The 17,187-nt window shown below is 35.3% G+C and overlaps 1 protein-coding gene across 4 annotated transcripts in view; it reads left to right on the forward strand.

Annotated features, from left to right (window-relative positions):
• The window catches only part of LOC133300083 (serine/threonine-protein kinase STY17-like), a 51,930-nt gene that overhangs the window by 24,575 nt on the left and 10,168 nt on the right, over positions 1 to 17,187 (forward strand). For all 4 annotated transcript variants that reach the window (XR_009750019.1, XM_061499573.1, XM_061499574.1 and 1 more), the window contains 5 exons: positions 2,537 to 2,676; positions 2,785 to 2,892; positions 9,699 to 9,772; positions 12,432 to 12,607; positions 15,845 to 15,940. Coding sequence is in view for 3 of the 4 variants with exons in the window: in XM_061499573.1 (XP_061355557.1) it covers positions 2,537 to 2,676; positions 2,785 to 2,892; positions 9,699 to 9,772; positions 12,432 to 12,607; positions 15,845 to 15,940 (594 nt within the window). In the remaining variant the exon portion in view is untranslated. The remainder of the gene's footprint in view (positions 1 to 2,536; positions 2,677 to 2,784; positions 2,893 to 9,698; positions 9,773 to 12,431; positions 12,608 to 15,844; positions 15,941 to 17,187) is intronic.

Consider the following 17,187-nt stretch of genomic DNA (forward strand, 5'->3'; position numbering starts at 1 on the left):
CCAAGGTCACCCAACAGCACAATCACAGTCTGTTTATATCATAAATAATCATTAATATTCATAGCCCAAGGTTTCACTAAGTGTTTAAGACATTTCCAACTTGTTTTAAGTGATTTTAGGCTTAATCTGCAGGAGGTATTCGAATACTCCTCGATGAGTATTCGAATACTCAATGTCTCCAGAAAGTATTCCAATACTTTCACTAAAGTATTCGAATACCACAAAGTATCCAAGTACTTTTCCCACGGTATCCGAATACCACACAGTATCCGAATACTTTCACTACAGTATTCGAATAACACACAGTATCCGAATACTTCCACTAAGGTATCCGAATACTTTTCTACCCAGAAAAGTATCCCAATCCTCTTTGATAAGTATTCGACTACCTGCTGATGAGTATTGGAATACTTATCAGACAGAATGCAGAAACTCGTGCAGTTTCTGCATAAACACCAATTTAAGAGTCCTTCCATGATTTGGAGTCCAATAACTCCACAAACAGAAGTTCATTAATGTATTTTAAACATAGTTTGTCAACCTTTAACTTGAATGATCAAAGTTTCTCTTTTTAATGACTCAAACAAGCTAAAACCATGAAATTTCAACAGGAATGATCATGAGTTACCTATAGGCTCAAAAACTCAGAAAAAGGAAGTGGCTTGGAGTTTCCAACATAGCTCAAAGGTTCTGACTTTGCAAGGCCACGAATTTGACACACAAGCTTGGTCTTTTACACTTAAAGATGGCTTTTTGAAGCCTCCAATGACATGTAAGTGGCTCCCACAACCCCAAACCCAAGTGGACAGCCTCAAACTCCTATCTCAGCAGCCTATCACTCAGAAATGAAACACCCAACTCCCTCACAATACTAACTAATTCAGTGTTTACAACTTCAATGAAGAAGAATCAATGTAAAGGTGAGTTCTTGGCTCAATTTTGGTGCATGAGACTCAAGTCTAAGAAGAGAGGAAATGGCAGAAGACACTCAGCAAAGAGGCACGTAGAAACTGATAGGAATCAGCCTAGGGTTTTGTGCCAAATCACTACTTATATATGCATTAAGTTAATCTGTCGGTATTAGCACTAATAGCTCCGCTCATCATTTTAATTTCAAACTTCCTATTCTGAATCTAGCCATTTTTCTAGGATTTGTCATATTTTTATTATAATTTTCGCAGTACTTTGCTGGTACGCGTTTTTACGTAGCCGGTATCAGTCCTGACATCAGTTCTCATTATTTTGACTCCAAACTTTACATACCAGTCAAAATATTATTCTAGGAATAATCATACACTTGTTATAATTTTTTGGGATACTTCATCGGTACGCACTTATACCGTGAAGCAGAACCGGTATTTGCACTTTTCGTCAGAAAAGCGACTTTCAACATTATTAAGCACTTACTATAATTATTTACGCCCTCTCATAATTATTCAAGGTCAATTATGGAATTATTCTTTAATTTCATCATTAAGTTATTTAAATTCCTAATTTAACGGTGCGGGTTCTTACACCACCCATTTGGATGCAAACTGTTAGAGAATAATATAAACAATTAAAAAAATCTTCACCCACACTGTAAGGTTTTGGGTTGAATTAGTTCTTTACATGGTATCAAAGCTTCAGTGACCACAAGATCGCGAGTTCGATTCTCACCACCGCTCACTTGTGGAATGAAATAAGCATAAGGTAAAAATTTAAATAAAATTGGTCCTATGCAATTTCCACGTTTCAAGCCCAAAGGGCTTTTACGTGAGGGGGTGTATCAGAGAATAATATAAATAATATAAACCATTAAAAAGTCCTTCACCCAACAGTTTAAGGTTTTTGGTTGTATTAGTTCTTTACACAGACCATTGAAATTATAGTGCTACAGAATTAGAGGATGTAGTTCCTAAGAAAAGCTATCCAGCTGTTTGTAGAGTTTATTCTCGTAAGCAGAAACCGTTTAAAGATGTTGAAGGTAGTTAGTTAGAAAGGAGGATAGTAGTTGGGCTTTTTGGATAAATAGACTTGTGTGATTGGACGGGGGGTTGAGTTTTTTTGTCAGTCTCATAAGGAGAGTCCAATTGTGAAGGGAATATTTCCCTTGTCGAGGAGCTAGTCTCTTGTAACTTTCCTTTTTCAAAATCAATGACCATTCTCTGTTTCTAAAATTCTTTCCAGTTGCTCTGACTTTTGTATTGTGAATCGTTTTAGCTATAACACAGTTTTTGGTAGTGAATTTGGAAAAGGGAATAGAAACCAAATAATTTGAAATTGATAGTAATTTGATGTGATAAAAAATATAGAACACTATTTACAAAAAAAAATAAATATATAGAACACTAAACCCTATTTACACTAATACTAGACTCCTAATCCTAATAAAGTGAGGAAACAAATCATGAAATATGGAAATAACTTTTTAAGAGATTATCTAATACACTTTAAACATGTTACAAACTAATACTTTAAAAGAAGTAACATAAAAAAGTGGATTCCATAAAATATGGTTGGCAAGCTATGTAATCAATATTCTTCCTTGTTATAGGGGTCATGGTCTCGTTCTTCAAATTCCTATTTGGCTGTGGAAAAACCCTTAGCAGCAGAGGCAACATCTGGAGATTGGGAAATAGATAGGAAGTTATTGAAGATAGGAGAACGAATAGCATCTGGATCCGGTGGAGATTTGTAAGTTGGGTTGTTCTACGGGTGGATTATTTATGTTCCTTTCTTGTCTTCTCCCTTGTCACACTTTTTATCGTTTTGCTTCTAATTGACCTCATGGTTCATCCACAGGTATCGAGGAGTTTATCTTGGTCAAGATGTTGCTGTCAAGGTTCTGAGGTCTGAGCAATTGAATGATGCTTTAGAGGATGAGTTTTCTCAAGAAGTGGCAATCTTGAGGTCAGTATTTTACCACACTTGGTTTAAGATCCATACTGCAACAATGCATAATTTTTCTGTTTTTCTGATAAATATTTTCTATGAATTCACGTTGTGAAAGATTATGAAACAATGGTCGTTGTTGTGCATTAGAATTTTTATTTTTTATTTTTTCACTTATATTAATCATCTTCTCTTTTTCTTGAGGAGTACATATTGAAATTGGACAGGAAAAAATTGAAATATTAACTGATGTACCAAGTCATGGAAGTAGTTTATGGTGCAGCATGCTACAAAACAGTCAGTTTTAATTTTCTTACAAAAGGAAAGAAGAATAAACTGCTTAGATATCTTCGTCCCTATCCCAGTTCATCACCTTCATAATAATAAGAAACCTTTTACTTTTTGTAATTTTTTAAAATGGGTTATGAAATTTATATTAGTTGAAGGAAAAAAGATGAAAAATATTATTGATCGTCGAAAAAACATGTACAAAGCAATACGATATATATGGAGACCAATGGGCGTAAAGGAATAAATTCAAATCCTAAAAAAGTAAGGAAACATAATCTGGCTACCAACATCAACATCAATATCAACAATACCTTTATCTCAAACTAATTGGGGTCGGTGGTAGATGAACCTAAATAATAAAGGAAATAATAAAGGAAATAAATACATAATCTAATTAATAAAGGAAATAAATAATAAAAAATATCTTCCATATTTACAACACTACCCCTCAAGTTGAGAAATGTATATTTATCATTCCTAGCTTGCTAGTAAGTTTTTGAAATCTGTTAATAGGAAGTCCCATGTTTAAGACATTAGCTAGTTGGCAACTAGAAAGAATATATGGAGTAGTGATCAATCCACTATCTAGCTTCTCTTTGATGAAGTGGCCGTCGATCTCAATATATTTCATTTGGTTATGTTAGATAGGAGTATGTGCTATAGCGATGACTGACTTATTATCGCAGAGTAATTTCATAGGTTCTTCAAATTTCATTTTGAGATCTTCTAGAAGTCCACAAAAAAACATACAATTTCTTGAGGTAGATCGTCGATTAATCATAGATCCATCATAATCAATGTTAGTATAAACTTTCAAGGATAACTTTCCCTCTCTCTTGACTAGTAGTCCTTTCCATCATAATCATAATATTGGAGAATTATCCTTGCAGTATGCAGGTGTTTTTCCCTTGGGCCATGCATGAACTGGCTGATGTTGCTAACTATATAAGTTAGATCAAGTCTAGTATGACCTAGTGTTGTAAATAGTATTGTATTATTTAGATTAGTATTTTATTATTTAGATTACTGTAGAAGCTTATTTGGGTTTAGCCTATTAAGTCATTTAGTCTCTTTAAATAGAGAGCTCTTCTACAGTTATTTACATAATTCAATAATAAAATCTTCCTTTTCAAGTTGGTATCAGAGTTCTCGACTTTGAGGGCCTTGCTTCTGCTATTGCCGCCTTTAGTGCGAAACCCTTTTTTCCTTTTCCGGTTTCCTCGACACAAGCTGGAGCCGAAATTTTTTTTGGGGACCTTTTGGACCGAGAAGACAATCGTTTGACTTGTTTTTTTGGGATCTTTCATTCTATGGTGGTTTCGTGACTAACTGAAGCCCCTAACAACTTGAAAACTCCTCAACCACACCTGCAATTTCTGGGCGCCCACTTTTCCGGCCATTTTTCACCTTCGACCACTCATAGACACTGTCGCCTTCTCTAGATCGATCAGCCCTCAATAACCCACCGTCATCGAAGCTCACCCGCACACCCTTCCTTCTCTACGCGTGGAGGGGTGATTCTGCCTTGGGTCACCGTCATTTGGATCGTCTTGACTTCTACTTTCTGGATTTGTGGTTGTTTTGGAGATTGGATACTGTTTGGCTAGTGCACCTTTGTTTTTCCCCTTAAAAAGTTATCTTTTTTGGCTTTTTGGATCTTTTTCGGACAAATTTGACTCTGTTGCTTCTGTTTGGACTCAAACTTGAAGTTATTTTGCTATTTGGGCTCTCCGTAGACTTTTGTGACTTCACTGGTAATTACCTACTTCTTTTGTGTTGTTTTCTTTGATCTGTTTTTGTCCAGAGGACGTTGCTACACCTATTGTAAGAGTGCTGGACACATATGAGACGTGTTTTCGTCTTCATGTAAAGTGTGATAATGCTACTCCATATATGCAGAAGAGTGTCCTCCAGTTGATAAAGGGCAATATTAACGGTTAGTTGAGATATTGATATATCTAGCTCATACTAGACCAGATTTAGCTTATGCTATTAGTATTGTCAGTCAATTCATGCATAATCCGAGAGAAAAACACATGCAGATAGTGGAAAGAATTCTTCAGTATCTTAAAGGTAATCATGGCAGGGGACTACTATTTTGGCATGATGGAAATCTTTCCTTATAAGTTTACATTGATGCTGATTATGCTAGGTCAATGACTGACTGTCGATCGACCACTGGTTATTGCATGTTTCTTTGTGGTAATTTAGTGACATGGAGAAATAAGAAACAAGATGTGGTTCCTAGGTCAAGTGCAGAGGCGTAGTTTCGAGTGATGACCCAAGGTATTTGTGAATTATTGTGGTTAAAAATTATACTTGATTATCTCCGGATAAAATGTGAAGGACCTAAGTCCTCAATCTGTATAGCTCATAATCCAGTCCAACATGATCGAACTAAGCATATTAAGAACGACCGTCGTTTCATTAAAGAAAAACTTGATAGCGGGCTAATCTCTACTCCATACATTCTCTCTGGGCATCAATTAGCTGATGTTTTGACAAAATGACTCTCCACAGATAGATTTCAAGAACTTACTAGCAATCTGAGAATGATAAACATCTATTCTTCAGCTTGAGGGGGAGTGTTGTAAATAATATTGTATTATTGTTGTAAATAATATTGTATTATTTAATTTAATATTTTATTATTTAGATTACTCTAGAAGCTTCTTTGGGCTTAGCCCATTAGGTCATTTAGTCTCTTTATATAGAGAGCTCTTGTACAATTATTTACACAATTCAATAATACAATCTTCCTTTTCAAGTCCTAGATATATCAATTTTCCTACCGGGCGTTGATATTGCCGTTTATCAAATAGAGGGCTTTCCTCTTTGTTTCCCAGTTTATGATTCTGCTCAATTGGAGTATTAGAAGATTTACACCCAAGCTTTCCTGTTTCTTTAAGGAGATCATGAACATGCTCTCTTCGACAGATCAAGATTCCTTGCTTTGAATGGGCAACCTCTATTCTAAGGAAATATCTCAATTTTCCAAGGTCTTTAACTTCAAATTCAGTAGTTAGTCTTTCTTGAAGAGCACGTTTCTCAATTGTATCATCCCCTGTTATAATAATGTTATCAACATATACTAGGAGAATAATGAGCTTACCTTCTTAGGAGTGTTTAAAGAAAAGTGTGATCTCTTTAACTTTGCTTATATCCCAATGATAACATAAACTTGGTAAATCTTCTAAACCAAGCACGTTGGGAGTGCTTCAACCCATGTAGGGTCTTTTTTAACTTACACACTTCATTATCTCCATTTGTGGAGTCAAATCCTAGTGGAAACTCCATGTAAACTTCCTCTTCTAACTCGCCATTGAGGAATGAATTCTTCATATTAAATTGGATCAAGACCCAATTAAAATTGAGCGGCCTAGCACAATAGGACTCTCACGGTGTTCACCTTGGCCACTCGAGTAAATGTTTTTTCATTAACGATGTTGTATGTTTGCGTGTATCCCTTGGCTACTAATTGAACCCTATACTTGTCAAGAGTACTATCTGAATTATATATCAGATCTGCACCCCACTGCTTTCTTTCCGCTAGGCTTATCAACAACTTCCAATTTCTATTTTTCTCCAAGGCATTCATCTCGTCATGCATGGCTTGAACCCAATTCTTATCTTTTAATACTTCATGCATTCATGATGGGACTGAAATGGAAGTGCTGAAATAAAGCATTTATGCTTCATAGAAAGTTTATTAGAAAAGAAAAAGTGAGAGATAAGGTGTTGGGTACAAGACCTTTTCTCTTTCCTAAAGGCAATGGGTTACTAATCATGATTTATAATATTAGGTGTAGGAATAGAAATACTAGTGCATTCAGTACTCACCTGTGGTTCAGGCGATCGCAATTTTTGGTGGGGCAGTGTGGGTTCTTTCTTCCCCTTATACAATAATTCAGGTGTCCCAGCCTTTTGTAGATTAGCCTTCTGAACATTGTTAAGGGGGGCATGTAGGATGAAATATCAGATGAACTACTAGCCTCATCAACTAAGTCTTCCTGCTCATTATCAACCTCGTCAACTAAATCTTCCCGCTCATTATCACGTAGTGCAATAATTGGGGTAGATTCAATAAAATCTGACTTAGGAGGTTTAGGCAAAGATTAATGGGACTTAGACTTGAAGAAAATGGACGAAGTTTCTGAATTTGTCTCCCCCTGAAGCTGAGGACGAGTGAAGAATGGCCCAGATTCATTATTAGTGACATCCATGGAGATAAAAAACTTGTGACTCGAAGGATGATAGCATTTATACCCCTTTTTGTTGGGGATATATCCCAAGAAGATGTACTTAAAAGCTCGGGGATCCAATTTACCGCGGTGCTATTTATGAACATGGACGAGTGCAACACACCAAAAGATGCAAGACTGAAGGCTCTGCATAATAGGGACATATGGAAAAAAAAGGTCATAAGGTGAACAGGGCTTACATTTCCAAGAATCTGATAGGGTAATCACTTGATCAAATATGTTGCAGTCATCACAGCCTCTCCCCAATAAGAGCTCAGAACATATGTCTGGAAAAGTAATGCATTAGCCACTTTAAGTAGGTGACGGTTTTTCTTCTCGGCAACCCCATTTTGTTGAGGGGTATCGAGACATATGAGCTCATGAATCATGTCGTTGTCCTTAATAAATTGTAAGAGTTGTTGATTGATGTATTCAGTACCAATATCAATCCTTAGTCTTTTAATGTTTTTTACAAACTGGGTCTCAACCAAGTGATGGAATTGGATGAATAACTGTGGCATGTCCGACTTGTCCCTCATTAGGAAAATCCCAATTACTCGGGTACAATTATCAATGAATGAAACAAATCACTTAGCACCTGAGAGATATTGTGTACTTTAGATTGTCCTCAAACATCAGGGTGAACAAGATCAAATGGTTCGACACTTTTTATTGAGCTAGAAGGAAATGATGTACAATGGTGTTTTGCAAACTCTGACATCAGAATGAAGTGATTCAACAGACATGTACTTGAATAGGGTCAGAAACAGTTTTGAGAAGACTAAAAAGTGGATGCCCCATACGATTGTTTTGAAGCCAAATTATAGGCTCTGAAGTGGATTGGTTATGAGCCACTGGCAACTGTTCCCGGGCACTATTTGCTATATGTTCTTGAAGGAGATAAGTTAACCCACCCGGTTCCATAACGACTCCAATCGTCCTCCCCGCGATGAGTCCCTGAAAGACAATGTGTAGGAAAGAATATTACGGTACATTTAAACCAGTGGTAAGTTTGTAAATGGAGAGAAGATTGTGAGAGAGTTTAGGAACATGGAGAACATTTTTTAGATATAAGGAGGGCCGAACTTGAATCGTACTAAAACCTGCAACTGATATATGGTATACAGCAGCTGTAGTAATAGTACAAATACTAGTAATGGGTTGATAAGAGAGAAATGTATTAGGTTAACAAGTCATATGATTAGTCACAACAGAGTCAACAATTCATAACCTCTCAAAATCAATGCCAGAAGCCAAAAGAGATTGAATACATATGTCCTTACCAGTTATAGCAAGAGTGCAAGAGTAAAATATCTTACTAAAAGTATCCATAACGATTCACAAACTAATGTGCTAGCTTGGTTGAGTTACTGGAGATCCCAAATAGCGATAAAAATGTCAAATTTGAGCAATGGAAGCCTGAATGAACAAAAGAAAAATCTGAGCTTTATGGGAAAATAAAGACCAACGACCCAAACGGTGTCAGATTGAAAAGATGATGACAGATCTGGAAAGAGAAGGCCGAGGCAAGCACGACGATAGTGAGCAACAATCGAGATGATGCTTTATCGTCGTCAAAAGCAGCGGTTGAAACTTTCCGGTGTGTGTGAAGGCACGTGGAGCTATTCTGGGACGCAAGGGTGTTTTAGAATTGTAGATTTGGAGATTTTGAGCAAAAAAGTTGCCTTCTTGACCAAAAAAAGTCGCAGGAGAAATTTCCTAGTGGTTGCTATTGATTGTAAAAGTGACTGGAAGTTGAGGCACAACAGCTGCGGAAGAGGATCCGCACTAAAGGTGGTAACTTGGACGCACTAAATATGTAAAGATGAAAATCCAGATGGAGAGCTCTGATGTCAACTCGAAAGGAGAAAAATTGAAAAATATTATTGATTCTCAAAAAAACATGTACAAAGGAATACGATGTATATAAAGAGACTAATGGGCTCAAGGAATAAACTCAAATTTTAAAAAAATAAAGAAAGATAATCTGACTACTAAAAGAAACAAATAATTACATAATTTGACTAATAAAGGAAACAAAAATACATACCTTTCATATTTACAACAATATTGATTTTACTTGTGGTGACAAAATGGAATCTCTAGTAATTAATTTTACCTTGTCATTGTTTTCATTTACATTATTTATAGTTTTGCAAGTACTTTCATGCTCTCAGGATTTGAATTCAAAGTTATTTTGCATTCTGACCTTTTGTCGTTTTGGTTCTGTCCTGCTTTCATTCTCTTCCCTGAAGATCTTTTAATAAATTGACTTTTGTATTACTAATGCAGGCAGGTAAATCATAACAATGTTGTTCGTTTCATTGGTGCATGTACAAAGTCTCCACATTTGTTTATAGTAACAGGTATGGATCTCTTTTTTTTTTTTAATTATTATTATTAATGTTGTTACAGTTGGGCAAGATTCAATATGAACAAGAGAAAGTATGAAATGAAAGAAAGAACAATTTTTTGTTGATTAACAAGGAGTACAAGAACAGAATCAACAGATTACAAGAGTAAGACTCTCCTTCACACTTCTCAGTCAATCTACAATACACCCAGATGCCTTCCTAATGGGGATAGACTACTTGTATACACTTACCCCTGTTTCCCACTAGACTCCCGACAAAATAACTACCTAGTAACTAACCTGTCATCTAAGAATAACCGTAGTACTACTACTTGTGTATATTCCTTGGGGAATATACTTTCCCGAAAGTAGGCTCCTCCCTTCCTGATTGGTATGTGTAACAGGAGACTAGAAGGTTCCTAAATCATGCTAATACAAATTAAGAAAAGTGAGAGTAGACTTGTTAATCCGTGTAGCTTTTTAATGTTACCAGAAAAGTGGGGATACCCTTCAGAAAATCTGTTCCCTAATCTGAGGTTGTATGGAGCTTAGGGTTTTTTGTTCAGATATACATGTGTCCATTCAGGTATGTTTATTATGCTAAGGGTCCAAATTCCTATTAATTGCATTGGCCTTGATATTTTGGCTCATTCCGAGATTAGACTCTTATAAGTATCAGAACAGGGAAAGAAAAATTGAAAAGAAAACTTGTATTGATATATTGGAACCTGAAAAGAGGTCCAATGAAGATTATAATCTTGTGTTTAAAAGAAAATTACTAAAGAGGAATTGAAATTACAAGTAAGCAAATGAGCAAGAACAATTGCCAATGATAGATTACTTTCCAGAACATTAGAGTGGTTCTGATTCTCTCCCAAAAGCCCAAAGATCCCAACTAAACAAGATGCCTCCCAAAATGATACTCTTTCCCTTTTGATATTTTCATTAGCTAACAGAATTTCCCTGCAATTCCCCACTCTTTTGCCAGCTGGCCAGCCTAGAATCTTCTTCCATAATTGACTATTCCACCTATAGTCGTATCAATACCACCCCCCTAGAGTTTCACCTTGTCCCCAAGGTGAGGGAAACAGCGACAATTTTCCCCTGACATCCCATTGCATGAAATTTAAGGACCAACTTATGTTTGAAGCATAATGATGACTTCCAATAATAGTGCTCTTAGAGCCAAATCGAATCCACCATTCTGAAGCTGCAATCTCAAGGTTACCAACACATTCAAATAACGCTTGAAATGCAAATAGAAGATTTCGCAACGGTTCCTGCTGACCATAATAGGCTAATTTAATATGACAACTTCTAAATTGCAGCTTAAGTTCACAAAGGGCAGCAACATAATTTTGTTCAATAGTCCCCTTTGCAACTTTCTCCCAATCTCTGAAAAATACCGTAAGAGCAAAAATTGCAGCTTGCAGTTTTTACTTGTTTTTGACAGAGTCCAAGAACCAGAAAAGCTTGATGTGTCTTATTTAGATCCTTATCTTGATCTTATTTGGCAAACTCCTCAAAGCCATCCCCTTTCTGTTTTTCAATGAGTCCAAAAAATCAACATAGAATGCAGCTATGAGTTCTCTATCTGATCTTTTTATGATTGAACCAAGTTGTTCATGCACAACCTTAGCCTCAATTTAATTACCTTTTATAGGTAAGCAATTTAGCCTTGCAGGGTTATCCTGTGCTATATTTATGTAATCACAACATAATCGGTATCTTTTACCAAAAGCTTAAACAAAATTGTCATATACAACACCTAACCTTGAAGACGCCCCTCCAACAAGGTGTTGAAAACAGATCCTCTACTCTGTCATTTTTACAACCACCTAGCATATGCTCTCCTTAAGGGAAAACCTAGAGAACAATGCGAGATTACAATTTTGGCTCTACTCTCTCTGTCATTCCGAGATTAGACTCTGATAGGTATCAGACCAGGGAAAGCAAAATTGACAAGAAAACTTGTATTGATATATTGGAATCTGAACACTGGGCCAAAGAAGATTACAATCTTGTGTTTAAAAGGAAATTTCAAAAAGAGGAATTGAAATTGCAAGTAAGCAAATGAGCAAGAACAATTGCCAATTACTTTCCAGAACATTAAAGAGGTTCTGGTTCTCTCCCAAAAGCCCAATGGTCCCAACTAACCAAGATGCCTCCCAAAATGATACTCTTTCCCTTTTTTATATTTTCATTAACTAACAGAATTTCCCTCCAATTCCCCACTCCCTTACCAGCTGCACAACCTAGAATCTTCTTTCATAACTGACTCTTCCCCGTATAGTCGAATCAAACTCCTGGGTGCATAATGTTATTCAACCATTAGAACATAACCCCGGTTTTCATCCAGTCAAAACTAGGGCTGCTACATTTTTTTGAGTCATTGGCTTCACTCGTATCTTCTCGTACAGTTACACTCTTTCAACTTATGTTTTATCATCTCATACACCTTTGCATGTCTTTATTCATTTGTCCAACAAATTATTTGAAGGCATACAGCTATATAAGTTTTGGTTTGACTGTTAGTAATTAAATTCTTATAAATAGACCCCTGATTACTTTATAAACTGTGTCTCCTGTCTCTTCTGTTTTTTGTTAAATTTTGTCTTCTCTTTTCAATTTAATCTAGCAAAATATATTATGATTTCTATTCTTGCTTGCAGAGTATATGCCTGGAGGAAGTCTGTATGATTACCTGCACAAAAGTCATAATGTCTTGGAGCTGTCTCGATTACTAAATATTGTGATTGATGTTAGCAAGGGTATGGAGTATTTGCATAGAAACAACATAATTCACAGGGATCTGAAGACGGCAAATCTGCTGATGGATACACACAATGTAAGAATTTATGAAAATTATCAATTTGGTTTCTATTCATGACAAAGTTATCCCTAATACAGTGGGTGTTATCTTGTAAACAACATCAATGACCAAGATTTATGCAATCATCTTTGGGCTTGTGTAGTTATATACCAATATATAGATGGATTTCATTATTTATTTCTTTGGTTGTGTGATATTACCTACATGTTTTTATGATTCATTTGTTTACCATAAATAACTATAATAATTCTATTTCAAGCTACAAGAGTGTACATGACATTACAACTCAGCCAAAGCATGTGCAACTAATATTTATTGAAAATGTGTATATTAAAGAATAGTTTTCTATTCTTGGTTTTTCAAGGTACCAATAATTGCGTATGAGTACAATCCTTTGGAATTAATGGGGAAATCAGTTGTACAGGTGCTTAACTACATTCCTAATTTGTTGGGGAAATCAGCATAACTCACATTTCTCTTCCTTCGTCAGGATCTTTTGAGGGTCTTAGTCTTAATATGAAATCTATGGGATTTGTGTTAACATCAATTTGTGAGTTTTCTCTTGGGAAAGGAGAGTGTAGAAAATCAGGATTAGAATCTTTCCGTTTTTATTTGGGATGCAATCATATCCCTGATTTATAGCCTATTAATTAGAGATTTATTTTTCCCTTTAATAGGGATTTGAATTAGTTTCCGTTTTTTTCTCATTTACTCTTGTATAAATATACATTTTCAGTGTAAATCAAAAAGTATCAAATAAGAAAACCTTTTGTCTTACATCTTACAATAGAGAGAGATAGAAAAGGTAAAATTACTATTGGATCTTGTAAGAATCTAATTTGTCATTTCTTTTCTGGGAAAAGAAACAAAAAGTTTTATTGAAGCAGAACTATTCCGAGAAGTTTTCTTTTTCTGTTATATTTATCATGCTACCCTATTTCTTGACTTTTTGGTTGAACAAGGTTTATAGTTTCATTTTGAGTTTTCATTATTTAGGTTTATAATATGTCTTCTGATAGTTAGGAAACACTCCCAGGAGATTAACTAAACTTATATTTGATATTTTTATCCAGATTGTCATCCTATGATGTTGATGAACCTTTTTTAACCTTTTACAGAAAAATCATGCTCCGATTTAGAATGTACGCTACAGACTTGTACTTTTGTGTCATGTAAACTGGGTCCTTCCTATATTTGCTTACCTATAGTGTTATAAAGGTATTAGAAGTGCATAAACTTTATGTCAATTTCTGTTGCGTCTATTGACTTTTTAATTTGATCAATTTAAATTTCTTTTTTTATAATATTTGGAATTCTAGTCTCTATTCATTTTTTCTGCTGTACCACTAATAGAAGTTGCTCATGTGATGCAGAACTTATTAAAGAGAATCAGGAACCAAAATGCTGTAATAAAATGACCAGAATGCTAATATATAACTCATTTCAATAATATTTAAATATTTTCCCTTTGTACTAAAAGTTACTAGTGATATTATAGGGATTTAGGAGGGAAGGGAGAAAAGAGAAAATAAAGAGTGAACAATATGAATTTGGTACTGATTTGATATCTTATGATGTGGTAATAATCTCTATTTATACTATTAGAATCCAAATCATAATTAAATAATGAAATCAATCCTGAAATATAAAGAAATAGGGTTCTATTTCTAAGAGATCATATAAAATACTTTAAACTATTCTTAGATACAATCAAAATATCATGAGATATTCTGAGAGTGGTGAACCGTGACAATAAAAACAGTGAAAAAATTGAGAATTGGCATGTCTGGGTGTGCTATGGTTGGTAAGAAGAAAAGAAACATGGAGATAATGACATCTTTACAAAAGAGTTTCATATATTAGGGTAGGTCAAGGAAGGAAGTGTGTGTGTTTAATATAACCTCTTAATCACTACTAAATCAAGACCTCTAAATCATTCCACAATATTTGCCAATGCTCCATAATACACGCTGGCGTGGACCTATTTTTCCATTTAAGGCCATGTCTTACTATCATTCCACTTAATTTTTTTCCCCCTCTTTTCAACCAGAAGAGCACCGACACTGTCTCAATTGAAAGCTCAAAATACTGGGAACAACTCCTTTCATAGTCTAGCAATGAACTGCAGTCTGTAATTACAATTGAATTCTCAATGATAGTTATTTTGTTCTGCTTTTATGCATGGTGACGTAGAAGTTTTAACCTCCAACAAACTGCTCAAACTCCTTATTATTAGCCCACATCTGATAACTTTATTATTATTATTATTTACTTGATAAAAGGCTTTATTCCATTGTTAACAGATGAACTTAATCATCATTTTTGTGTCAAAGTTACCATATCTTATGATAGCATATTGTTGAATTTGTGCTGTATATTTCATAACAAAGAGGAAATGATCCATGGAGGTTAGTGCAGTCTAATTCAATCCTGTACGATATAAGGTTGGGCCAATTGTAGCTGTATGCGATGTCCAAATAACACAGATGGATTGGATGAATATACAAATATAGTAAGCCACAAGTTTCTTTATGTAGGTCCAAACTCTGCATTTTCGATTATCAATGTATTTGTGGAACTCTGGATTTATTAGCGAAAGTTAGTAGTATCCTTTGTTTTTCTCTCTTTTCTTTTCTTCATTTTTGGCATTTAATGTTCTAAAAGATCTTTTATATTAAATTCTAATGTGTGATACATGGAATTAGGGATTTATCTACCCACTTAGCATGCATGTTTAAGACCACCAAACACATGGATCAACTTGTAAGGGGTTGTTCCATCTTAACAATTAGTCTCATGTTCGAGTTCTTGGAATGCAGTTGTGTTAAAACTTGGTTGGAAGATCTTTACCGCTCATGTGGTCCTACCCTTCTCAATCAGACTAGTCGAATAATTGATGAACCGAAGATAATATCACAAAAAAAAAAAAAAATTGCATGTCTAAGAGCAATGCAGTTCCAATATATGTAATACATTCAGTTTTAAGCCGCACATCGTACAATTCCAATATATGTACTAGTTAGTTGAAATTTGGGGTAAATTAAACTTTCAGAAATATTACACTTTCATATATTAATTTAATGACTTGCTTGTAATGTGTATGAACTGATGCTGGTGAATTTGTTATTGTGATTGACATTAGTTTTACTTTGTTTTGGATAAAATATTCCTTTCATGTATGTACTTTATTTATTTTATATAAATGTACTATGTCAAATATAGTTCTTTTAAATTTTTTTCGTTTCTTATTAGGTTGTTAAAGTAGCAGATTTTGGAGTTGCTCGGTTCCTAAATCAAGGGGGAGTGATGACAGCAGAAACTGGAACATATAGATGGATGGCGCCAGAGGTTTGTTATTTGAATATAACAAAATAAAACCGTCAAGCTTTTTGAGATTCTGGTAGCAACTTTGGTGTCAAAGTAACGTCATTTTAAAGCCCAAGGTTGCCAGGCAATTAATAATATTGACTTCCTGTTTCTTAATTTGTCGACTAGTTGAGATAACTTGTTTTATTGAGACTCCTATTGGCCCCTACTGATTTAAATTTTCATTTTCTTGTTCAACCTGCACCACCATCGATTCTCCAATGAATTAATATCATTTGCCTTAAGAGTTAAATTTTGTACATCTGACAAAGATAAGATATACTCTTGTAAATAGTGGTTATTTAATTATTATTATTTGTTATATTGGGCCAAGCCCATTAGGTCAAGTATTAGGTCAAATATTAGATTTTTCATTCTCTATAAATAGAAACCTCTTTGTACAGATTATTTACACAATTTAATAATATTTCAAATACCCTTTTCTTTCAAGTTGGTATCAGAGCTCTCGATCCTGAGGGCTCTGCTTCCGCGCCTATTGTCTTTAGAACAAAACCTTTTATTTATTTATTTTTCGTCTCTCGCCATTAGCCGCCACCGGAATTTTTTTTTTCCGGGGACCTCTTGCACCGAGAAGACCTCTTTTTCCTCATCTAACCGAAAGAACTCTCGGTAAATAGCATAATCAGCATCTACCCCTCGACTTTTACAAAACCTAGAAATCAAAGAATTCAAGGTGCTAACTTTGGGGCTAATCCCGCGAGAGAGTAACATTCTAACGATTTCAATTGAAGGGTCAACCTTTTTGGATTCCAAACACGCTTTGATCAACAAATCGAACACGAACGGTGCCGACCCACAATCTCGCAGGTGACCAGAAATCAGCACCATTGCTACTTGCCACGTGTACGGTGCATCCCACTGGGATCAAGTAGAGACCCATGCTCTTCAAGTCCCTCTTCACTTCCTCTCCCTTGTTATCTCCGTCCCCATGCTGATGCAAAAGTTGGTGGTTTGAGGCAGGCAAATGTTGCAGGTAAGGGGAGCACAGGACCTGAACTTGGTCATGTAGAAATCTTATATACCCCATGGCCTCGTGAAGCACTGAAGTTGTATCTGTCTGCGCATGCAGTTTCAATATTCAAAATTTCAATCAAAAACCCCATTTTGAATATTCATTGATCACACAAATTCACAAAATCCCAATTCTAAGAAAACTGAATCTCGTTCACCTTGCCGAAGGGTGAAACAAGCTGTTGTAATGCTGCAAT

This window comes from Gastrolobium bilobum, unplaced genomic scaffold, assembly GCF_033153095.1.
Source record: "Gastrolobium bilobum isolate Gb01-03AN ecotype WA unplaced genomic scaffold, APGP_CSIRO_Gbil_v1 utg4158, whole genome shotgun sequence".
In the NCBI taxonomy this organism is placed as follows: Eukaryota; Viridiplantae; Streptophyta; class Magnoliopsida; order Fabales; family Fabaceae; genus Gastrolobium; species Gastrolobium bilobum.